The sequence below is a fragment of the Pavona decussata genome, unplaced genomic scaffold, assembly GCF_977016875.1.
Source record: "Pavona decussata unplaced genomic scaffold, jaPavDecu1.1 SCAFFOLD_180, whole genome shotgun sequence".
In the NCBI taxonomy this organism is placed as follows: Eukaryota; Metazoa; Cnidaria; class Anthozoa; order Scleractinia; family Agariciidae; genus Pavona; species Pavona decussata.
This window is the reverse complement of record NW_028145590.1, coordinates 2,484,158-2,509,245: the sequence shown is the minus strand read 5'-3', so window position 1 is coordinate 2,509,245 and position 25,088 is coordinate 2,484,158. Positions and strand designations below refer to the sequence as shown.

The window sequence follows — 25,088 nt, the reverse complement described above, 5'->3', positions numbered from 1 at the left end:
GGTCGATGAAGACGTTAGTAACCTGCCCAACCGCAGTGCACTTTCGCAGCGCACTTTAAAGAACAAAGACTTGAGCGGACCAACTGTTAATAATCGGTGTAGATGTATTTTTGGTTTTTAAAGCCAGTGGTGTCCCAAGGAGCTCTGCAAAAATCTCTACCCATGAGGCTACCGTTCAGCCTGAGTAATGTGATACTTGCGCTTGACTTTCTACAAATAAAACGGTTTTCACCCATGATTAGCGTCAGGGGTCATCCTACAGACTAGCGAAACTTGGCTTTATCTCAGTTGGTCTTGGGATACAGTCATTTCAACAAACGTTGTCGGTTCAAAGCATGAAGCTAAAAGACAAGACCGAAAGTTTACGTGGGATTTTTATGAATAAATTCATCAAAATCAGTCATGCCTGGAGAAAACAATAGGTTGTAATTAGCAGTACAATGACCTGCACGTGCAGGGATGATTTTGATGAAATTATTCATAAAAAATAATCCCACAAAACATTGCGGTCTTGTCTTTTAGCTTTATTTTGATCCGACAACGTTAATTGAAATAGCTGTATAACGAGGATTGCTAATTCCTCCTGGGAAATTTGTCTTTTAGAAATAATGATCCAGTGTGAAGTGTCAAGTTCTTTCAAACGAGTCTCTACTTTTGCTGGTTTCATTCCACCATTCCATTCCATTACAGCATTTGCAGCAAAGGGAGAAAGTCGTCTTCAGGACGAGGTTTAATACTCGCAGCAGTACCTTATCTGCATTCAAGATGGTGTCTTGCTGAGGACGAAATGTATTTCTCTGGAGGTCACGACATCTTCAACTTTTAACTGCTCTCTGGAGGTTACAGAAAACAGACGTAAATAAGTTGGAAGGCCGCGAAACGCTGGCCGGCTCTGCAACAGTAGAAAGCCGCCATGCTACCTCTCCAACGTATCCCCAGAGATCCCCAGAGCGAAATGGAGCTGGATGGATTATAAGAAAACCGAAGGATTTACTCAACTACATACAAACTGACCAATCGGTGATTCGAGGAACGTGGTATCATTTGTAAGAAAGACAACAAAAATAGCGTGGCGATTATAGATGTCACTGATACATGTTTATGATTTTAAGAAAGTGTTCCGTGGAGAGGGAAAGTACCCTTGTTGCCTTGGAGACAGTCTTTTGACATACTTTTGGGTTGATCACCGTAAAAACGAAGAAACGTTTTCCCAGACGTATTCATGTTGTGAGTATTAATATTCTCTCTCTTAATGATATTAATGTCAAGGCATTCTTGGTGGACCGGTAGCTCTGACAGTCTGTGAGGACTTTGGGAGAGCCCCTGTTACAATACTGCTTGGTTAAGGCCTGTTCCACTCTTGTGCTGAACTTGATTGATGAATTAAGTGCAGAAAAAGAGCAGCATCTGAATCAGTTTGGCACTGCAAACATTGTTTATTTTGACAGGGTCTGCTGCATCTAATGCGACACTGGAGCAGCAGCTGATTCAGATGCTGCTCCTCTCATGTGCCGAACTTAATGCATAAATATTATTACCCATTAACAAACATAGAGTGGTAGTTACTGGTTAAAATGATTTGTAAAAGATTATAAGCTTTTGTCAGCCTGTCTGCTACCTTCGACAGATATAATTTATGATGCATAAAAAATAAAACAAAACAAAAATTAAATTCTGCAAAGTGGTACGCATAAAATAAGAACTAAAATACAATTGTTAAACGGTCCTTGACAAGAATGCTAAAAGCGTCAAAGTCAAAGTTTATTTGAAATTGTCAGAATTACTTTTTTTTTTCGAGTCAGAATTACTTTGTGTGCTATATTGTTTTGGCAGTGGGCATGAGTTGTTATCAGCTGGTATTGTTTTACTGTTGCTATGGCCATTAGATTCAAACGTCCGACATTCTTGTATTGATTGTAGCAGACAGGCTATCGAAAGCTAATGATTAAAAATAGTCGAGGAAAACATTGACAACTTTAATGGCATATTCGTTGATGCTACAGGAGGGTCTTTATTTACATATTCACCCACCTTAGCATACACTGATTAAGCATAAACAACAAAACTGCTAAGTTAGAAATAAATGTACCCTGTAAATTGAAAGAGTTTGACAAACTTAAAACCTAAAGGCAAAAAAATGAGAAATTAAATTAAAAAATGTCAAGAATTTACAAAGAATTTATGGCTGGTGGCAGCTCTTGCGACCCAGTCAAACATTCTTTGTAATTTTGACAGTTTTTCAAAGTAAATTTTTTGTAGAATGTTTCTCACAGATATTTACCCTGATTGCTAGATGTGAGCGATTTTTTTTAGTTTATTATGTCCCATTTGTTCATAGCATACTGTTTCATAATAATATGCTAATGAGGGAAAATGTAAACAATGAGGTCAACACAGATTCTTCTATTTTGAGGTTTGTTAAGCTGCAGAAGGCTTGTGGACCAGATAATGCCAATATTACATTTTCGTTTTCTGGAGTATGCCCATGTCATTTGCCAAAAAAAACAAATACATGTTATGTGTCATCTATCGTTTATTTACTAAAGCTTGAAACATAACATCACATTTCTTTCACATGTACTGTATACTATTCATCAACATTCAAATCCAAGCAGTATGCAGGATGATTGACCTATAAACCTAGTTTAATGGCCTAGCTACCACGAGTCTGCTAGCTTACAGGGATAGAACATCTGAACTACACTGTAGTAATTCAATCAATAACATGCCTTTGTCACTGAATGAGAAAAAAACATTTATTCACTTGGCTTAAAACAAAGCTTAAGCCCATTTTCACCCCTGTGAGGTATGCAGCCTGGAAAGAAAAGGCCTTCTTGAGCCTTGCTTGCCCTTTTTCCTGAGCCACACAAGGCTTAAGACACCAACATGAAGCATGAAACATGCCTTTTTTTAAAAGGCATTACAGGCAAAATACATGTACCCCCCCCCCCCCCCCCCCACCCCATGGGCTTGCCAGTCACTTTACATTTGAGCATTCCTACTGTAAACACAAATTTTACTCTTTAAAGTTTTGTGTATTACTTATAAGCTTCCCCATCCTTTTTTTTTTGTGGGGGGGGGGGGGGGGGGGGGGGAGTTGGACAGATATACAGTATACAGCCCCAGCAGGACAGTCAGCTTTTTTTCGCTAGTTAAATTTTCTAAATTTTCCTGAATGCAGCCATCAGGATCTGGAACCTTTGTTTTGTCCGGTTGGTCCTTTTAAAATTGTACAAAGTTTTCAGAACTAATAACGAAATTTTATGTCACATGACATCATCGTCTCTCTTTTCGTACCGGCTCGAAGGAGACAGTTTTAGACGCACTATATAATCTCTGCGTAGCTTCAATGCTCTTGAAGCCTCGACTAATGAGGGGGGGGGGGGGGGGGGATGTTGCCGCGTCGCCTTCTCAAGGCTCCCTGAAGCTAAAAAAAAAATAAAACAAAAACAAAAACCCAAATCGATGGAAGATCACTTACGGTCTTCCTTTGCTTTCTTAATTATACATGTAAGCTGCTGAACAGTAAACTGAAACCAAAAGCAACACCTTTTTAGCTCTTTATTCAATGAAACCCGTCCAGAAGCTATTCTTATTGATTGTCTGAAACATTTTTAAGAAATTTTGTGAGCCAGTAGGTTAGGATCAAACGGCTCATAAGATTTTAAGGTTCAAGTTTTACTTGTATCAAGAAAAAAAAAGTCACTGGTTTCTACGTTATACAAAGTATGAAAGGAATGTCCTTTACAACATCTTGTTAAAAACTTGCATGTGATTGTCAAAGGAAGAAAAACTAACTTAAATATCAGGTTGAACCAAATCTCGATTGTCTTTAATCGTTATTTTTATTTCGTTATTGCTTTTAGCTTTGTGCTTATGCACTAGATTGCATGAAGTTGAGTGGGTTGGACACCCCTTGTCTCTGCAGTCCTTTCACAAAGCTGTTTAACAGCTTTCCTAAACTCTTGCATTCTTATGGCATATATCAATGGATTGACCATAGAATTGGCATAATATAACAGCACTAACGTTTCGTATATGTGAACGACTGCAAGAGACATTTCACTGAATATGTGATCCTCAATTGCCACCCAAATAGATGCGGGCAGAATTGAAACGATAGACACGACGGTAACTATGCTTAAGGTTACTGACAATTTCCTTTCTGAGGCAACTGCACTAAAATGCTGCGGAGGAGGGTTACTTTTGACTTTCATGGTAATAATAACATTGGACACAGTTATGATAAGAAGGGTAAGAAAAGTGTAACATAGAAATAAATATAAAATTAAAACTAATTCGAGCATGTCAAGAACAGACATCAGGAATGCCAAAAGCAAAGATATCAGCCAGTTGCCAATAATAACTTTGGAGTAAAGCCATTTCTCAATTAAACAGTGCCTAAACGGGAAAAGTGTGGCGTGCAACCGCTCTAAAGAAATTAACGAAAGATTGGCTTGAGAAGCAAGGGGAAATATGAAAATCGAGGTTGAAGTGACGAATTCTTGCCAGCTGAAACCATTTCCGCGATCCAAATCTGGGACGAATGTTGCCAGTGGTCCCGACACTGCTCCCACCAGTAAATCAGCCACAGTCAGGTTTATTATCAGATACGTAGTGCGCTTGCGTAAGTGGCGATTTCTTGCAAAGGCGACGAGAGTGAAAATGTTGATGGTTGCTATCACAATAAATTCACTGAGTAAAACTTTTGACCACTTTGACCGCGCATTTTCCTCCTTTTCTAAAGAAGAATCTTCAGCAGTGTCCTCGCCCATGTTCCTTCTCCTCGTATAATTTGTTGCAAGCTAAGAATAGGGAAAAATGAAAAAAAAAAAAAAAGGGGGAGGGGGTGGTTCAGTCGTTTAGTCTTACAGTAGCACTCTAAGTTATAGTTATATTTCATTTCCTAAACTAGACAGTTCTATTAATTTATTACAATAATTCATATTTTGGGTTTGTTCAGTTGTTTTCTTATATTCGGTTTCTCTTATTAAGGAGGGGAGCAGGGATGGTGCAGTGGTGAGGGCACTCGCCTCCCACCAAATATAAGAAAAGATAACTTTATTTAGACACGGTAAAGTCCTTCAGGAAATTACAAGGAGAAAAGGACAAAACTAATGCCGCCAGATACCCGGACTCGGCGTCATGCGTGGGTTGAGTTTGTTGTTGATTCTCGTCGTTTCCCATCTACGTTTTTCTCCGGGTTCTCCGGTTTTCCGCTCTCCTCGAAAACCAACATTTACATATTCCAATTCGATCTGGAGAGTGTCCAAATTGATGTTCTGGCGTAAACGCATTGACACTTGATTTATCTTTTAGACATCAAATACATGTCTCGCAGATGTTTCGTAAGGCATTAGGTATACCAGTGTCCATATATGGTCATAGCAATACCATAAACACACAAGTTAAAAATCATGGTAAAATAACAAGAAAATGCGACGTTTTGAAAGCACATACTGACACTTGCACTGTATATATTAAAGAAAGCATATGATATGGGAAGTAGAGTGCGTTTAACGAAGTTTGCACGTAATATATTTGTGTATACACCACACATGAAAGGGGAATGCCTCAATATTAAAACGCAAAATAACTCAGTGCACATAATGACGTGACGTCTGCACATAAAACACATCGAAAGACATATGACAGTGTTGGCGTTCCATAGATTTTAGGCTGTTTGACGTCTAACGGTAAACCCCATTGAGACCCTTTTTTGCACACATGCAATAGCTGTAGGGTATATGCAGATTAATCTCGATGCATATGAAACTTGACAAATTTTATGCAAGGTATTAAAACTATGCTTTGTTAACGCATTTTGAAGACTGTCCACACTGATGACATCAACAAGATCACCTGCCAAAAGATAATATGGCATAAGGTGAAAGCAAGAACCTGATTGGTTGTCTAATTTCTTTGGTTGGTTTTATCCTTCGTCAATTTGTATGTTTTGATGGCGAGGACATCGAAGTTCGCGCAAATCATCGCACACTCGATATTTGTCGTGGAAGATTTTTTTTCTTTAAGCTAAAGGAGCATGACATATTATTATTATTAATATTATTAATAAATTAAATCTTTCTGAGCATTGTCGGGTATTTTCAAATTCAAAAGATAAGTTGGTTGAATGACATGTATGCGGTAAAACAACTGAGTTAACTGATGAGCTAAACGATTACTTTTCTAAAAATTATTCTTTCCTTCCTTAAAATTTGTACTAAATGATTCGGCTTTCCATGTCACCCTGTAGTTCACGTTGTTAGCGATCGACCATGTATTGTCGGGAACGTCATGGGTTTGACTCAAGTTGAGAAAAAAGATAATTTTTTGTTTCAAAGTCGTTGCATGTGGAATACTACACATTTCTTTATATTTCATTATTTGAGCAAAACCGTCACTTTTTCATTCGACAAGTGCTCGAACTTATCGCTATTTACTCTCAACGGACTCATTAAGAACCAAATCTTTCTGACCGTTGCTGGATAGTTTTATTAAAAAAGAAAATTGCTTCCACAAATCGGACAGCTATCCATCGAGTCACACCGAACTTTCCCAAAATCTGTCTTCTAAGTATAAACAAGGAACTACTGACGATAGCAGGTGCTTAAAATCGTTGTTTAAAAAATCGAGCTATCTGCCTTAATAAAGAGGAACTTTGACTCATAATTTGTTATATTCTCTCAGTTATTTTACAAGGGGTTAAAGAGCTGACTTAATTGATTGGCTGGGCGATTTCTTTTGTAAAATTAATCTTCCCTTGCTTAATTTAAAATTTTACTAAATGATCCAGCCTTCTACGTCCCGCTGTAACTCGATCTGTGGTAAGCGACCGACCATGCATTGTAGAGAACGTCATGGGTTTGACTCGCGTTGGGAAAGAAGATACATTTTGGTTTCATAATCGTGGGATGTGGAATACAACATCTCTCTTTATATTCCATTTTTTTAAGCAAAATCGTCAATTTTTGTTCGACAAGTATTTGAAATCGCTATTTATTCACCATAATTATATTTAAGTCGCTGCTCAACTAAGAGGTCGTCTTAGACCATCGTCTGGTCTAACTAACAGTGATCTTCTTGGACTGAAATTTTACCGCAGTGTCAATAGACAGGAACAAAATTATTTATTTCATGCAAGGTTTGTCTGAATGCTTCAGCCTTTCAACAGCCCCGAAGCAAATTCACCAGGAAACGACGTTTGCTACAAACTAATTGGAGTTTTTGAAACCATCCGGCCGCAAACCCTACCCCTAAAACGGTTGATATTCTTCTAAAAGAAACCATTCTACCTCTTGTTCGGAATAAAGTAAAATAGTGAAACTCACCTCGTTTCTTATAGCGTGAATAATTCCAACTTTAGTGGCTCCAAAACTGCTTTTAACTGAAGAGAGTGGATTTTGAGGTAAACATGCCTCTCATTTGCATGAAGTTAGCTCTTCTTTCGATCAATTTTAGTAGACAAGTCAAATTTTCATTCAAGCACAAATATATGTGTCAACTCAAGTTAAATATTTACTGCCTCGATTTCAATTGCATTTGTGTTTTTAGTCAGTCCAGTCTGTTGCAGCCTGCGTACAGACGTCGCATATTTTCTTCCTTGAAGGGGAAAAGAGACGTCTAACGCAACGCCGTTGTTTATCGTGTTTCAGTATCCTTCTTTTTCTCTAGCATGCTGGATTAAGCTCTAATGGGCTGCTTTACAGATGGGCATTATTAAAATAATTTAGTGAACGAACAAGGGAACCAGCAAAAGAACGGACGGACGGACTGACGGACGGACGAACAAATGAAGGGTCGGACAAAATGACCATCTAATGAACCCAGAAATCATGGACAAACTTACGTGTAAATACAATTAGACTAGTAACAATCGTAGATTAAAGAGTGCGTTCGATGTTACCAGGTGAATCTCCATCCCAGGCACTCTCTCTTTGTGATGTCATCTGCCCCTGCAAAAAAATCTACGGGGGATACCAGATGTGCGTCCCAAGATCCATCGACCCATCCATGACAAGTCCCATAAAATCTCAACTCAAATCCGTATTAGGGAGCGTTCTTCATACGTCGAACGCAGTTACAAGGCAAAATCCGACAAGAGACTAGATAATACAACGTTACAAGATATTCTTTAACTTGTAAGAAGAAAAAACTAAAATTATTATTCGTTTCCTAAAGTAAAGGTAAAGCTGGAGGAATCAACTCTGATTGGCTATTACCACGACATGCTCTTGATAATTTATGCGACATGATTTCTGAGGGATTTTTCATTGACATTCATTTTCTTATTTTTCTCTTTCTGTTTTAATTACTTCAGGGTTACGCTTATAATATCACCACGAACCATTGGGGTTGCACCTAAAGCTGACTGTTGTCCATTATAAACCAGATTATGATAAGAGTCTATTGACCGCCTTTGAATCTATGCTGCCAATGCTTGGAACTCCTTGCCGCTTCAAATAAAGAAGTCCGAGACATTGAACTCTTTTAAATCTTCAGTTAAGACATATTTATTTCGTAAATTTTATCAATTAGAGTAGGTTTTTTAATATGACTATGAAGTTTCTTTTATATATATATGTACTTTTTCTCACATTTGTAATTGGCATTTTTATAGAGTTGTAAAGCATTGAGACTTAGTGTAATGCTTAATTATATATTATTATTATTATATTATTATCTCAGCGTCGCATCCTGACGTCATCGTTTTCATCATGCCTTCAATGGGAAATAGACCAACTTCCAATTTTACTGATATCGACGCGGGTTCTCTAAGTTATTCAAGAAAACTTTATGAACTGATAATTATCTTTTAAAAAGTAATCTCATTTTTTTTTAATGAATCAGTTTTCAGTGTTTGCTTGAGAAATTGGACAGATATACAGTATACAGCCCCAGCTGTACAGTCAGCTTTTAATAGTTAAATTGTCTAAATTTTTCTGATTACAGCCATCTGGATACGCACCTTTGTTTTGTCCGATTGGTCCTTTTAAAATTGTACAAAGTTTTCAGAACTAATAACGAAATTTTATGTCAGATGACATCATCGTCCCTCTTTTCCTACCTCGAAGGAGACAGTTTTAGACGCACTATAATTATAATCTCTGTTTTTGTAGCTTCAATGCTCTTCAAGCTTCGACTAAGGGGGAGGGGGCTGGGGTGTTCAGAATATGTAATCTCACCTTTTCAAGGCTCCCTGAAGCTAATAAAAATTAAAGCAAAGGCAAAAAGCCCAAATTGATAGAAGATTACTTAAGAACTTTCTTTGCTTTCTTAATTACACGTGTAAGCTGCTGAACACTAAACCAAAAGCAACACCTTTTTAGTTCTTTTATTTAATGAAACCCTTCCAGAAGCGGTTCCTATTGATTGTCTAAAATCTTTAAAGAAATTTTGTGGGCCAGTAGGTTAGGATCAAACAGCTCATGAGATTCAGCAACTTTAAGGTTCAAGTTTTACTTGTACCAAGAAAAAAAGCAATCACTGGTCCTACAAAGTATGAAAGGAATGTCCTAGTTTACAACTCTTGTTAAAAACTTGCATGTGATTGTCAAAGGAAGAAAAACTAACTTAAATATCAGGTTGAACCAAATCTCGATTGTCTTTAATCGTTATTTTTAATTTTGTAATTGCTCTCAGTTAGCTTTGTGCTCATGAATTACATTGCATGAAGTTCAGTGGGCTGGACACCCCTTGTCGCTGCAGAAAATGCTTTTTTTTGTGAGAAGGACTCTCAAACGCTGACAAACGTCAACAAATAGCTAAAACTATAATTTCTATACGTTCGCTTTTGCTCGAAATCGCGCGCATTTACAAGGCCCTTAAGCTTTTTGCTGACTTGCAAGGATCCATCTGTTATAAAGATCTCCAAAATAAAGGAATAAATCTCATATTTTATTAGATATAATCGTGTAAAGTTTGCTTATCATTTTTGCATAAATTATCACCTAAATTTGGAAAGCGCTGAATTTCTCGAATTGGGTCTTTGCAATTTTGGTGAAACTCTGCTCAGCGCAAGGCACTAATGCGCACTATATGTAGTCGAGATTTTTTCACGAAAAAAAGCCGGCAACAGCAGAATTTCGACTCAGACCTCAAAGGGGCGTGGCACTATAACCACGTGACATTTACTCCGATCGCCAAAATGTTTTTGCTATATTGTAGATTGATCTATGTGTTATCCATTCTATGTGTTAGACTTACGATAAAAGTAAAGGTGGGGATACCAGAGAGCTTCAAAGTACGAGGGTAACGCCAAAAAATAACTGGGTCGAGTCACCTTAAACTTGTAAGAGGGAAAACGAAAATTATTATTCGTTTCCTAACGTAAAGGTAAACTCCAGAAGTGGCTTTTGCCACGAAATACTCGGGATAATTTATGCGACATAATTTCTGTGGGATTTTTCAGTGACAGACGTTTTAATTTCTCTCTTTCTGTTTTAGTTACTTCAGTGGTTCCTCTTAGAGTATCACCACGAACCATTGGAGTTGCATCAAAAGCTGATTGCTGTCCAGTATAAACCAGTTAAGATCAAGTTTGTTGACCTCTTTTGAATCTCAGTGGGAAATAAGTTCCGTTATAAAGGGGGCGTGGCCAGGCGATTCTCACCTTCAGTTGTCAATCAACCATCAGAGCGTAAACAACTGACAAACAACATGTGTCTTTTTCTACGGCCCTTTTCGATAAAATGGACCATTTCCGAGTTGCTCTGAACCTCATTATGAAAGCGAGGCTAAGTGAAAAGTTTTCGTTGTGAAAATTAGTTTTCATTCATATGCAAACAAAAGTAATTTTCATATGAAAAGTTTTGCACTTAGCCTCGCTTTCATAGTGAGGTTCACAGCAACTCGGAAATGGCCTATTGGGTTAGCTTTTAGAATAAACCCCGTTAAACAAATTAGAACTTGATTATGGAATTTTAAGGCCTTTTATTTTCAGAACACGCTTGAGTCAACAACTTGCCACGACTGAATGGCGTCTTAATTTAGATCTCACGCCCACAAAGGTGTGAAATGAAGGAGGGGTTTGCCGTTTTATAGCCCTTTTTATTATTTTGTTTTTTTGTTTAAAACCTAATAAACTTTCATTTTTACTGTTATCGACGCAGCTTAGATAGGTTAGACAAGAAACTCTTTCAACTGAGAAATATTAACAAAAAACTAATCTCACTTTGTGCGAGGTTTTTTTCAAAGAATCAGTTTTCATTATTTGCACACGTGAATCGATACCGCCTTTTTATCTTAGAAATTCGGCGTCATATCTGATGTTTCTTACTCAGTTGTTGTTTTGAGCAATTGGCCGGTTTACGGAAGGACCTAGCAACGACTTTCGTAAGGGAATCACAGTTTAATTTTCTTAGAGATAGACCTTCGTAGTAACTGAACATCACAATCCGCTTTTAAATGCCATAACATAGCATGTTTGATGCAATGATACGAAGCACACAAACGTCATAATCGCTAGCGAGCTGGATATTATCCTTCTTGTATGGAGAGCTAAACGCTGTATACAGGGCAAGTAAGACTCGCCTCGGCTCTGCTCGAAGGAAGTGATTTCCTTCACTTTGTTTCTCTTAATTCTACATGGAAATCACGCAAGTCAATGATCTAAAATTGGACCTTGCGTTATTTTATGCGCGTCATGGTCTGGGAACTAGACACTTCCAGACCTCTCCCCCCTCGCCCAGCCCATCTTTCTGGACTGGACAGACCGTGAACCCTCTCCCTCTCCTCCCGCAGTCCAACACCCTCCCCTTCCTTCCTCCCCTCCTCCTTCTCCCTCGCCTTACCGCACATTCCCCCCGAAACGTCGACAATCTGTCCCATTTCTGAGTTTTCAGTTCCGAATAAGACCAACTGATCTTTCAATATTTGCGAAAGGTCAAATATCGAAATCCAGCTCAAAGTGTCAAAATGAGCTCGTTTTCTTATGTGTTCAGATAAAAAAATAAATATAATATTTATTTATCTGAACACATAAGAAAACGAGTGTACTTTTTACTTTAGTTCGTTAAAACAAGAATGCAAATTGTTCACGTCAGTTTTATGTAGAAAAAAATACACGGTATTTAATTTACAAAACAGCACATTGTTTACACTCTGATATAAAACAAGGTCCAACAATTAACGTCGGCAGCATAACAGACTGCATAGCATTCTGATAACTCTTCTGGATTTCCTGGATTTCTTTTTTGCTGGAAACTGGTGAGGAGATAACATGTCATTAATTGAAGTGTACATCTTATCACAAGAAAACTACGCTGATTTCAATTTACTCCGTATGCAGACTTCCGCACATTATGAGCAAGCGACATTATACATTACAAGTTAAGTTCCTCTGGTAATTGACTTATCTTGTTATCGTTTGGTCTCTATCTCAAGGGAGGGACAGTAGCAATGCAGATCCCATACAGGGTAGTGTGGGGACAGTTCAGGCTAACTGTGGGAGGGTGGTGTGGAAGCCGGTTGTTGCAGAAGACTGGTGTTAATGGAATTGGCTTTTTCAAAAATTACTCGTGGTAATAATATAGAATGAGGAAGACTCGCACTTAGTCCAGAATTTCTATTTTTTTTTTTCGGTATAGGCATAAAACATTTTGATTCTTTCGTGAGATGCAAAGATTGCGCAGTGCAGACTTTAGTATCGTACTCATGATTTTAGTTTCTTAGCTCTTCGCGTGATTTAGTTTACATATTACTGATGAATGAATGTATTCTCAATACTTACTTCCTGCAGTGGTTCAAGAACTGTTTTAAGTTCTGTCAGTTCACTGTAAGAGAGAAAACAGAAAAACGATCTTTCTCACAGATTGTCCACGAAAGTATTTCAAACTAATATTAAAAATCTCTCAGTTCTCAAAGAGTTCAAAGACTTCTCAGCCGCTTGTGTTTGGCAATCCTTACTATTTTAATTACAATATTTATTATACATTGAGAATTGTAGTGTAATTCAACCCGAACTAGTCACAAACAGTGTAAATCAGGATACATCAATTTTTAGAGAATTTAAAGGAGCTGTTTAATAGCAAATTCTTGTACGCCAGCAGCAAACCTGCTTATTTGTAAAAATTCCCCACCCGAATTAATCATAAACTGAAATCTAATCAATTATGACTGGCCTTATCATTCCTTCCAGTGAGCTGGTGGAACTTCACAAAGGGCAACAAGTTTTGCTTAGTTACGCCAGCTCTCTCACTTTACTACAGTCACTGCAAAAAATAATCATTGTGGCATTGATGCAATAGTTTAGCTAGCTAGATCCTCTACTTTATTGAACTTACCTATATTTTGTTCACAGCCTGAAAAGAAAATAGCAGTTAGACTAATAAGGACTAATAAGATTATTGATCTTAAATTAAAAAATTAATGTACTTTTCATAATGAATCGCAAGGGACCTTTTGAAATCATGGCTAATACGGCTTTGGGCCTGTCTCGCTAATCCATCAAAAAAGGGCTTACAAAAATTAATGTCCTGGTATTTTGTGTCTGTTTCATGTATTGTATTTCATCGTACTTTTCGTGTGAAATAACTTCAGGATAAATGCCCTTTGCGACTCTTTCTCCAGTACTCACTGAATTTCTTATTTTGAGTTAAAAACTTAAAAATTCCAAACAACAACGAGGTTTGTTGAAGTAACATTTCTTTCGTTCTTTCTCACCTGTTGTCGCCAAACGGCGAACTCCTCAGCTTTTCTCGTGCCCTGCCTAAATTGAAATAATAATAATTATGGTGTAAGTGTATCGATTATTTGCTTTCCATAGAGTCGCGTCCTTAATTAAATTTTTTTTATAGTTTGTGCAGGGATGTCCATAGAGTCGCGTCCTTAATTAAAATTCATTTTCAGTTTGTGCAGGGATGTTTAAAATAACCGCGAAGTTGTGATTAAAACAAAATCAAGCTAATGGATTTGATGCATGAAAAGATTGTTTTCACCTGTTAAGTTCATCTATTTCCAGAGAAAGTGACTGCGGAAATAAAAACAAACAAACAAACAAATTATTTACGAGAAGAATACTTTTCACGCATCATAGCCTCCTGCTAGAATCAAAAGTCTTTACCATCCTCTTTGAGAATAGCGGTTCGTGGATCACAGACGGGCTGGTGATTTTAGATTGGATATTAAGAGAATACCTAAGTAGCAAGGCCATGATTCATCTTTCGGTTGCTGTTGTGGCAAAGCAACGTATGTGCTTTTTAGCACAGGTTTTATATCAAGCAATAAAAAATTTTAAATACCACTCATAACTTTGTGTCGCCTCGCGCCGTTAAAGCCAGAGTCCACTTTAGCGTGGCGCTGATTAATCAGTGTTTCGTACTTCACTGTTTTTAATCATACTCTTAGCAAATTTGTCAAATATTTACAGAAATCCGTCTACAATGATACATTGTATCCACTAATTTAATTAATTTTCCCGGACATCACAGTCCTACATTCCTGAAATCCCGTACCCATTTGTTTTATTTTGCTCAATCCAGACAAAGCGATGCGCTATCTAAGCCTGGCTTCCAGTCTTCGTCGATATTTACTAATAAAGGTGACGTCACATCTCGAACCCATGCCTGTAACGCAGCTCGCTTCCTGTATTGACAGCGTTAAGGCTTGGAAACTAGGCTGGATCTATCCACGAATGAACCATAAACAAGAAAATGCTGCATTTTCCCAACTCCTGGCGACGTGACCAAAACTAGAAGCTTTCATAGTTTCAATACCTTACGCATGTTTTCCATTTTATTGAGCATTCCTGCCATCTCACTATAAAGACAAACACAAGTAGTTAAGCATACCTTACATTTACACGAAAAGAGTGAAAGAGGATTTTAAAATTTCGCCAATCTTCCATTTACCTTTTCATTTGTGCTTTCAATACCTGCAAGATGTAGAAAAAAAATAAGTCAGTTTGAATAATTGTTTTAGCCATGTAAGAAGGATTTCATGCGGGCTTCTCTTTGACAGTTGTAGGTAACAGAAGAAAAATGTTTTCCCTGTTCATATAGTCTGTGTAGTTTTCAATCAAAACAAGTCCCTCGATTTTTAGAGTGGTTGCTGGTTTTAGAATCAAGAAAATGACATCAAAAGAAGGTACATGCTCCGAAACTGAATCTAAAAGACTTTTTCTTATCAATTATATCAATTCTTGAAGAAATTCATCAGAACATAAGGTGGTCTTTTGTTTAGTTATGTTAAATAGAAACCTATTCAAATTCTTTCAACCAATCATAACAAACGTTTGCAACCTGATGAGCCAATCAGAACTCAAAACAGCTACAAGAAACTGGCCTAAAGCGCGGGAAAACTGTGTCTGCGAGCGAGTTCTCCATTGGTTTTCACTTCACCTCTAAGCGTGGAAGCGTGGTACAGCAATATCATAGCATACCGTAAAATTCCGGAAATAAGACCCTCCGTATAGAAGCCCCAAATCTGGAACGCAAAAATACCTCCTATAATAAGCCCCTCCGAATATAAGCTCCTTCCAGAAAGAAGCCCCTCAAAAAAGTCCTTTGAAAAATATAAGTCCCGGGACTTATTTTCGGAATTTTACAGTATATATGTGACAAAACAAATGACTTTTTGACAGCTTACAGCTATATTTTGGGAATAACCATTTTTTATTTGTCGTTGTTTTTGTTTTCTTCTTTGCTTGTTTTTTTCCTTTTTCTTTTTTTTTTTTGTTTTTTTGTTTTTTTGTTCTTCTTTCAATCTACCGAATTCAAAACTTATTCATCGCACAAATACGGAAATGGTGTTTCTTTAGTTTGAGGTCTAGGAGTGGTCTGATTTTTTATGCATTTTCGCAGCAGTTTATTCAACATCTAGTGTAGCCATAGTAAGGTACCTCCACTCTCCTGTTCTCTTCATCCAAGGCCGCAGTCTAAAACAAATTAAACAAGAAAGCACTTAAAACAGTGAAGGCGAAACTTGTCCTCCGAAGAACTTTAACCAGAACATTTGCTGTCTGCTGCACAAGTGTGTAACTATTTTTATACTCCAACGTTTGTACTTTCTTTAAATCGTCGCGCTTGGTGTTCTCAACATCGCTGATCGTAACAGATTTATACTTTTCTTTCTACGCGATATCTCAGTCCTAAGATTTGGAACGATTGTGGTATCTCATGTAGTAAAATAATTAAAGGTCATATAAGTTAAGAGGAGACTTACAAACTGGTCGTTCTCTTTTTGAAGCTCGCTGTTCATATCCAATTGTTCCCTAAACAGAAAAAAAATCAAGCTTATTCGTCCATAAACTTTAGGATCACTGGCAGTCAAAGGAGCAGTGAGACCAATGCAATCGTTTGGTCAGATGAAAGCACATACAAAAAAAATCCACTTACTTTTTTATCTCTTCGTGATGATCAAGTCCTTTTTGCACTTTGGAGACCTAAATAAGAGGAAATGAAATGTGATCAAACCAATCATTCGAACAAACAAACAAACAATCAATCAATCAATCAATCAATCAATCAATCGATCGATCAATCAATCAATCAAGCAAATAATAAATCAATCAATCAAACAGCCTATCAATCAATCAATTAAGCAACATATCAATCAATCAATCAATCAATTACTCAATCAAGCATTCAATCAAACAATCAAGCAACCTATCAATCAATAACTCAATCAATCAAGCAGCCTATCAATCAATCAATCAATCAAGCAACCTATCAATCAATCAAGCAAGCAATCAATCAATTAATCAGTCAAGCAGCCTATCAATGAACCAATCACCCATCCCAAACACGCAAGCAACCTATCATTTATTCAGTGAGTCAATGAATCAATCAATCAATCAATCAATCAATCAATCAATCAACAAGCCAGTTAATGCATTAATAGATAAGCGTAGCACTGAGTGGATAACTTCAATAGAAAAAAATTTCCCTCTTCACGGCTTAATGTTGCACTTAAATATGAACTTTAGTAAGAGTTCAAACGTCAAAGCCCCACATTCTCCAGCGAAACGCGACCACTTATTAACAGGCCTCCTGTATTTAAACGCAACTTTGCAATTTTGGAGATGTGGGTCACGTGACTTCTTAGTGCAAGGAACTTATTTCCGTTTTAGTTTGTATAAACCCACCTGCTCTTTGCAGCTCTTTCCTTCACTTTTCATTTGTTTCAGTTCACTATTCAGAAAAGAGGAAGAAAAGTATTAGCATAACGTTTTAGGTAATGGCTGTCGATAAACTATTACTCAGGCAATCTTAAAAACAGATATAAGAAAAAGAAGAGAGAGAGAAGAGAAGAAAAAAATAGAATCAATACAGCAATTCCTGCAAGTGATACAAGCTTCTAACAGTATTTACAATATCAGCACGAATCCGTTTTCGAGATTTCAACCTGAGGTCATTCCCCATGCTCCTAACAAGGTTACCATTTCGTCTTTTCCATTTGAGATTATTAACAAGCCATACTATGGAACATTAAGTTTTGTATTCACTCATAAGTAGCGCAAATCGAGATTTAAAAATAACCAGAGAAAATGAGTTGTTGTTCAATATATTTACCTCTCCATCTGCTGTTTCGTTTCTAGCACGGTCTGTTGATCGAGTAAAATAGAAAATAAGAAAAAAAGGAACAATAGCTTTGAGGGCAGGAAGTACTGGATGGACGATTTTAGTGATGTAGTGAAGGGTCTATGTAGAGTGTGAACTTTTTACCTGGAAACTTTCGGTCACTTCATATAAAGAGGCCTTTCGCTTTTCCCTCTATGTTAAAAAAAAAAAAAAAAAAAAAAAAATTATCAATAAACAATGTGCCAATCTGCTTTAGAATTATTCTAAAATGACTATCGTAAAACCAGTCTCAGAAGACGTCTGTTTGTATATCAGCATTGAAGCATGTTTTTTTTTTTAAATACGTTTATAAACTCTGTGCAAATGCTATTAGTCTGCTGATTGACCAGCACTTTGAGATATGAAATGTATGAGAACGCGTTTCCAACGTTTAATGTTTTGGATCAACATGATAACTAATCTGATCAACACTGAACCATTTGGTTTATTCTCGGAGGAACTTCGTGAGCTAAATTTGTTTCAATAAGATTACATGTGAAACTTAAACTAAGACAATAAAACAGTTAATTTTAGCGTAAATGACATCATCAGGTACCTCTTGCTTCTTATCTTCAACTTTTTGGACCAAAATCTCAATGTCGCTGCGGAAAAATAGAAGTGTATAATTTAAGAAGACGATTTTTTAAGCAATATTAAACTGATTGTTAGAATAAACATTTTGAGAGGTTTGGAAAATTTGTTCTAGTTTAGTTGCAATCATTCCAAAAGGTACAATGATTGAACGTGTAACACAAAAAAATAAAACTAATCAGAGAGCTTATAGTTCAGAGTAATAATGCCATGTATAAGTAAAACTTCCAATTAACATAGAGTTGAGTTTAATTAAAATTTCTTTTTCAGTGTTGCTAAACTTAATACAATCTAAGTCACACAATCTTTTCAATTAGTGATTCTAAACATCGGAGCTAACAAAAATAATAATAAAAACCGTACATACCTTTTGACTTCATTCTTTTTCTACAATAAAGAAGGGGTTATTAGTATTAACCACGTTATTTTCAACTTAAATTATTTTTTTTGTAAAGTTTAATGCTCGGCGTCACTAGAACTTTTGCTATAAACACCTCCGAGGGTAAATCAAAGTTGTTATTTTTTTAATATAATACGTTTTGTCAATTATGTGTGAATAGAGTGTTTTCATTCACGTGACTACCGGCCATATTGGTTTACTGAAACAAAAGAAAGTATTTGCATAAAAATAGAGTTCAATTCCCAGAGGTTTAGTTTGGGACACCAACATGGCCGCCATTTCTTTGTTTTGGGACACCAACATGGCCGCCGTGACGTCATGTGAAAACACTCTATATAACTTGAGGTGATGATGATGATGATGATGATGATGATGATGGTGACGAAATGACAGCGATGACTTTCTGATCAAGTGATCAGACCGTGTACTTTCCCAGAAAGAAGCACAACGTAATACAATAGCACGTTTACATTTTTCATTGAAAAATAACCAACCATAACTGGTCTCCTCCCGTGATCTATCTCTAACCCCTTCTTTATTGCAGGAAGACAGCAACATACAAAAGGTATATATGCTTTTATAGTTCATTGTCGTCCTGCAATCAAGAAGGACTTATAAGTAATGTAGTAAGTTCTGACAATTTCAAAACCTTTATGGACCTCCAGTAGTATTAATGATAATAATGATGATGGTGATGATGTTTCAATTTGGTCACGTAGTGATGACGGGTGACAATGACGATGATTAAGATGGCAATGAAATAATTTGCTAATCATGATTAATATGACCATGAAGACGATGACAATATTTACTTTGTCTCTAATGGTGATGGTCGTGATAAAGACATGAATACTTTTGTATCGTTTTAAATGAATCGAGACCGAGGGCCTTCAGTTCTGTTGTTAAATTTAGGGCAATTACCTCTTCTTGATCAATATTGTTTCCTTCAATTTTCAGCTCATGAAGTGTCCTAGAAAGAAACACAAATTAAAGGGGAAGTGTCATGGTGTTTTTGACCTCTTTTCTTAAAAATGGTGAAAAAAGACCGTAACTTAGCTACAAAATAATTCTATAATAACGAGAGGAAAGAAATCAACTGAATTCTTGAAAGATACATCTCTTGATCAATTCTAGGGCATTTTGGAATCAAAAATGCGAGAACTTGAAAAAAAATTATTTTTCAAGTTTCAATCCATACCGGCCTACTCTGTCTCTGAATAGAGGCACTAATTGACAGTTTTGTTTCACTGGGGTGATTATTTATAACAAAACAATTGTTTTCTTGTTTCTGTTGACAGGCAAACGTTTGGGGTTTTCAAATGACATCAACTTCTTCGTGATACTTCCCCTTTAAAGTAATACAATAACACTGTTAAATTTTTCAATGAAAAATAAGACAATAAATGGTCTCGTCCTAGCCTGTTATATCTCTCTCAATTATCAGCTCGTATTTCTTTACTTTGTTGTATTATTTTTTTTTTAATAAATTTTTATTATGCGTTATGTTACAATGTTACAAGTACTTACACTAATGACATTACTGTTACAATTACAACAATTCACAACTCTACACCTGGATTACTTACGGTTACATTACGGCGCATTAAGCACAATTTACTACAAAATACATATAAACTTTTACATGTTCATTACTTCTGTACTTTATAATAAATGAACAAAGTATAATCTGACATATCCAAAGAATTCTTATATATAAATTATAATAAATAAACAAAGTATAATCTGACGTATCCAAAGAATTATTATACATTATAGTATACTAGAAAAGATAATTCCAAATGAGTCTTAATATACATTTTTACTTCTAAGATTTATTTTAATCCTCTTTTTGTCTAATTTCATATAATTTAATTCTGCTTATCTTTGGTGAAAGAGAGAAATAACGAGCATAAAGAACAGAGTTAATTATACTGCTTATAGAAACAAGATATTCAGCAATATAAGGCTAACCGTAGATAGAAGAAAACGCGAACACTCACCCGTGGAAGTCGGTGTTTCTTTCTCGCAGCAGTTTTAAATCGGCCTGTTGACAGATCATAAATCGATGCAGTTATAAACAAGTGACCTGAAGGGATAATGTCTCGATTTCATTCCCAACACTTTCAAATTGACTAAAAAGTTCCTGAGTCCATTTTTCATTAACTCACAAACGGTGTTTGCCCTAGCCCCCCCCCCCCTCCCCCTCCCTACTGTACGCCAATTTTGGCCCCGTTCTCATTCCTAATCGTCTGAGTCCTTTTATACTTCACTATCCCTTAACCACTGTCTCATTGTCTCTTTTCATTTTGTTCTCAACCGTAATCTCTATTTCGTCTTTCAATACGATCCCCTTCTTTGTTTCTAACCCCTTATCTCCCACAACCTCGTCCCCCTTCCCACATGACTCCCCCCAACTAATACCCCAATACCCTATTCGCATCCTGGATTCCCAGTCTCTGTTTTTTGTTGCACCCCACCTCAAACCTCCTCCTCCACCTATTTAATTGGCCCCACTCTATGCATCTTTCCCCGTGTACACACAATATACCAGTGGTCCCCTGGTTCTTCGGTTAAATATTTTATCGCGCTGTCCTCTCTTTTATTCTTGTTCCGACCTCTTTCCCCCAGTTCCGTTTGTCTCTCTTATTTTCACTCCTTCCGGTTTACCCCCTTCCTCTGTTCCTTTCTTTATCCTTCCGTTCTTCCTCTTACCCCTGTTCCCTCTCTTATCCCTTAGTTACCCCTGCTTTTCGTTTTCTTACCGTTCTCTCTCCAGTTTGTTGTTCGCCCATTTTTCATCTCCTAATTTCATCTTTTCCCCCATTTTACCCAGTTCACACCATTCTACCAGCCCCCATCGTTTGTATATTATTTTTTAAGAGGAAAAATCAAGCTTCTTATTTATCTAACGTACAAACCTGGGCCTTCTCTTTTCCGGCCTGAATTTTTTTCTTGGCTGCAGTCAACCGCTTGTAATGCATGCTGCATTACAAGCGGTTAGTAGTATAAATATGTTAGTAGTATATATAAAGTATAAAGGACATTAAAAGGCGGTTACTTCCTGTCCTTCGAGTAAAGAAGCACTTCGTACGGAAATAATTATTTTTATTTTTCATTAGAACTACTAAGAGCTTACTTGACGAGTAAAACAGACGAGTAGAGTGAAAATTTGTAACACTGTCGCAGATTTTAAAAATAGGGCCGATTTTTTATCAGTGTGTCAGATTTTGCCAACTCGGCCCGCTTAATCGGTACACCGATTTAAATTATCCTATAGGAAAGCTGACATTTGTCTTTGTTTCTTTAAAACACCTGATTGGCTGCTCTCATTCGTGCTCTAAGTATATATTTTACAATGTAAACGCTTGGAGGGGGCAAGGAAGTGACTTGCAATTGTCAGTTGCCACCGGTTGTGTCCCGGGCGACGAGAAGGGGAACCTTCAAATACAAAAAGAAAACTATTATTTTGAATTTTAATTTAAACATTTTGGTAGTTACCTGGTCTGTCCGACGGATACAAAAAAATGTTATTGAAATGACTTTTAATTACAATAAATTATTGAAACAACAATCTCCTACTCTGTTTCCATGGTCACCATTCTCAATTTTTCTTCCTTTAACTGTAACTTCTCCTTTAATTTCTAAATCAAAAATGAAAAAAAAAGTTAATTAATATATAAATAATTATATAAATGACCAATTGATTGAGAAGAAAGAAGAAGAAATATTAAATTATTTCTTCATTTTACAATTTTTTATTTATAATATTACAATGTACGTACCTCATTCTCTCGTTCCTGGCAATCTAACTTTTTTTCCATCTCAAAGAAAGTATTTCTTCGAACTAAAAATAAAAGCAGATTTTATTGATTTTAGGGTGGCACAATGGACTCTTCTAAGTTTTCTTAACTGTAACGAGCAAACGATACCGACTGTAGACCGATATCGACTCGAAATATTCGATATCATACCCAGATTTTCTCGCTCTTGGAAGACCAATACTGACTAGCGTTTCTCAAAATTGCCGAAAATATTTTGTTCCCCAAAAAACATTTTACCTGCACAATTTTGTTTACTAAGAATCGATTTTTATTAATTTGGAAAACGACAACGTTGAAATTTGTCAAGATAGATAAAACGTCGGATATATTTGACCCAGAAGCTTCCATCAGTTGTTAAAAAAGAACATTTGAAAAATACTTCTCGGACTTAGAAAAGCTTTCGAGATTTTTTAGAAGCGAATCCCGGTAAACACTCGTTTATCTTGTTCAGTTTCCACGAATTGCCCAAAATGGATTTTGCAAGAACAGTTATCGCTATAAACGTCGGTAAAGTTTTATGTACCGTATTCAGAAAAGGAAATACATGTTTTCAAGTTTCTGGGAAAGGAGAAAGCCGCCGCTAAAGTTTTGTTGACAATGTTACCCAATGTGTGCGCGCTGTTTTACCCGTAATAGTTAGCACGCGTCAGATTACCAAACAAAAATTTTACTGCAATCACTATAAAAAAAAAAGTGTACGTTAGTAAGAAGATGTAGCAGTTGTTTAAATCAATACAAGAAAACGCTTCTACAGAAAGACAGAAGTGTCAAGATAGACTTTTTTTTGTAAGGCTTGCATCAACGCGCGTGCAAAGCAAGGTCTGAAAAGTGGCGCGAAAATGGCTGATGCAACAAGACGCGACTTGCATTGTGCTATTTTCATTGACCAGTCAGATTGGAGAACATGATCGATTTTACCAAAACGTTTTCTTTGGGTACGAGATTAGTGTTTTTATTCACTGCGTTGCTTTTATTAACATTTTCCGAAAACTTCGAGTAAATCTCCTTTATGACGTTAATCTAAATGACATTTGGAATTCCATGCGCACGACTCTTCTAAAGTTCCAGACATTCTTGGAATGACGTAACCATAACCATAGCGTAACCATAGCAGGTGCAAAAAATAAACAATTAAATACAACTAAAATCTGTTTGCATCTTTCCATAAATGTGTACCTTTCCGTAAAATATATCGTTTAAAGTTCTTACATCGGTCTTTAAAAACACATGGAAGTTTTGTGATGTATTGAATTGGAATCAATAACGAATTTTGCAGTGGTGGAGTTTTACTGTGTTTATCACAAGATAACTCCTGAACACATTGCGTCCTTACTGTATTTTAAAATTCCCAGTTATCGCAATAGGATCAATGGCTTCGGAAATGTTATGTTCGACAAATGTAGGTTGGCGAACATTGCAGAGAAAAGTGCAGGGCAAAGTCCTTTTTTCTCCGTCAGGATCCGAATTTGCTTCCGTGAAGTCGGCGATCGAGGAAAATCGCCAAATCAAAGCGAAAATTGAGAACCTTTAACATTTGACTACATTAAAAGGAGTGCTCACTAACCTGATGGACGGTCAGAGGCCATTTCCTGAGCTTTTCGCTTCTCTCTTTTTTTATAGTCACGCTTTAAATCACTGAGTTGCTTTTTCCAACGTTTTCCGAAAACTCCGAGTAAATTTACCTTTATGACGTAGCATAATTATAAATGCTTGCGCCAAGTCTGCTTGTTAGTGCACAATAGCGTTCTTTTTGGTCAGCAACTTTTTGATTGAAGAAACAGAGCATAAGGAGCTTATAATATAAGGAGCTTATATTTCTTAGATGAAACAACTGTATTAATGTTTACGTCAACATATTTCAACATAAACTCTGGGAAAATTACATTTCAACAAAGTAAAGTTTGTTTAAGCCGCTCTTATAAATATCAAGTGAAATTACACCCAAAGTGCAGCAGTAGCAGCAGTGTTGTGTTTTTCCCTTCATTTCTACTGTTTTATTTCGTAAATAAAGTTATGTGCTCAGGAGTTTATTTGAATCCGAAGGTAAAACTAAGAGCATAGTGCCCTCGTAAGAGAGCACACGAAATGAAGGCGTGTTACAGAGAGGTTTTTTTTTTTTTTAAACAAGCGTTTATTACGCAACGTATGCCGAGTAAAGTCGGCGAGAATAGCAAATGACTAGTTTCCTGTGAGTGCAATTTGCCAGTTTTGTTTGAGGGAGAAATTGGAATCTATTATTTTTGTTGAAATTCATGTCAACCCGACTTTTGATAAGAGGAGATCGGGGAAAACTTGAGAACTTTTTGTTGCACGAGAAGCAGTTCAGAAAACGCGGAGGAGAGAAGAAAGGAGAAAAAACAAAGAAGAAACTAAAAACAAGGCTGTGCGCAACCTGTTGTTTTTATATTGGCAACTTTGGACAAAAACCATTCGCAGCGCACTTTGAGCGGACCAATTGTCAATGATCGGGGTCAGTCGACTCCTGTCGGGGTAGATGTATTTTCGGTCTTAAAGCCAGTGGTGTTCCAAGGAGCTCAAAGATGTCTACCTATAAGGCTACTGTTCAGCCTGAGTAATGTGATACTTGCAATTGACTTTCTACAAATAAAATGCTTTACACCAATGATTAGCAATATGGATAGTCAGGGGTAATCCTACAGACTAGTGAAACTTGGCCTATAGCTTAGTTGGTTTTGGGGTATAAAGAGAATTGCTAAT

General features: G+C 36.7%; 1 protein-coding gene and 2 long non-coding RNA genes across 3 annotated transcripts in view; all 3 read right to left on the bottom strand.

Annotated features, from left to right (window-relative positions):
* The window catches only part of LOC146463243 (uncharacterized), a 90,289-nt gene extending 66,246 nt beyond the window's left edge, over positions 1-24,043 (bottom strand). Inside the window, exons 1-7 of the mRNA XM_085084823.1 lie at positions 23,935-24,043; positions 22,332-22,393; positions 22,129-22,190; positions 21,468-21,531; positions 20,550-20,593; positions 19,471-19,519; positions 18,517-18,536 (exon numbers count right to left, since the gene is read on the bottom strand). Of these exons, the coding sequence (XP_084940949.1) occupies positions 18,517-18,536; positions 19,471-19,519; positions 20,550-20,593; positions 21,468-21,531; positions 22,129-22,190; positions 22,332-22,393; positions 23,935-23,956 (323 nt within the window). The 5' untranslated portion in view covers positions 23,957-24,043. The remainder of the gene's footprint in view (positions 1-18,516; positions 18,537-19,470; positions 19,520-20,549; positions 20,594-21,467; positions 21,532-22,128; positions 22,191-22,331; positions 22,394-23,934) is intronic.
* On the bottom strand, positions 13,662-14,768 carry LOC146463245 (uncharacterized). The gene is made up of 3 exons (XR_014856978.1): positions 14,715-14,768; positions 13,938-13,969; positions 13,662-13,708 (listed from the first exon to the last, which is right to left on the bottom strand). It is a non-coding gene; the product is annotated as an uncharacterized LOC146463245 (long non-coding RNA).
* LOC146463244 (uncharacterized) lies at positions 15,809-17,703 on the bottom strand. Its single transcript, XR_014856952.1, has 6 exons — positions 17,664-17,703; positions 17,511-17,542; positions 17,084-17,129; positions 16,335-16,381; positions 16,162-16,210; positions 15,809-15,874 (listed from the first exon to the last, which is right to left on the bottom strand). It is a non-coding gene; the product is annotated as an uncharacterized LOC146463244 (long non-coding RNA).
* Positions 24,044-25,088: the final 1,045 nt, after the last annotated feature.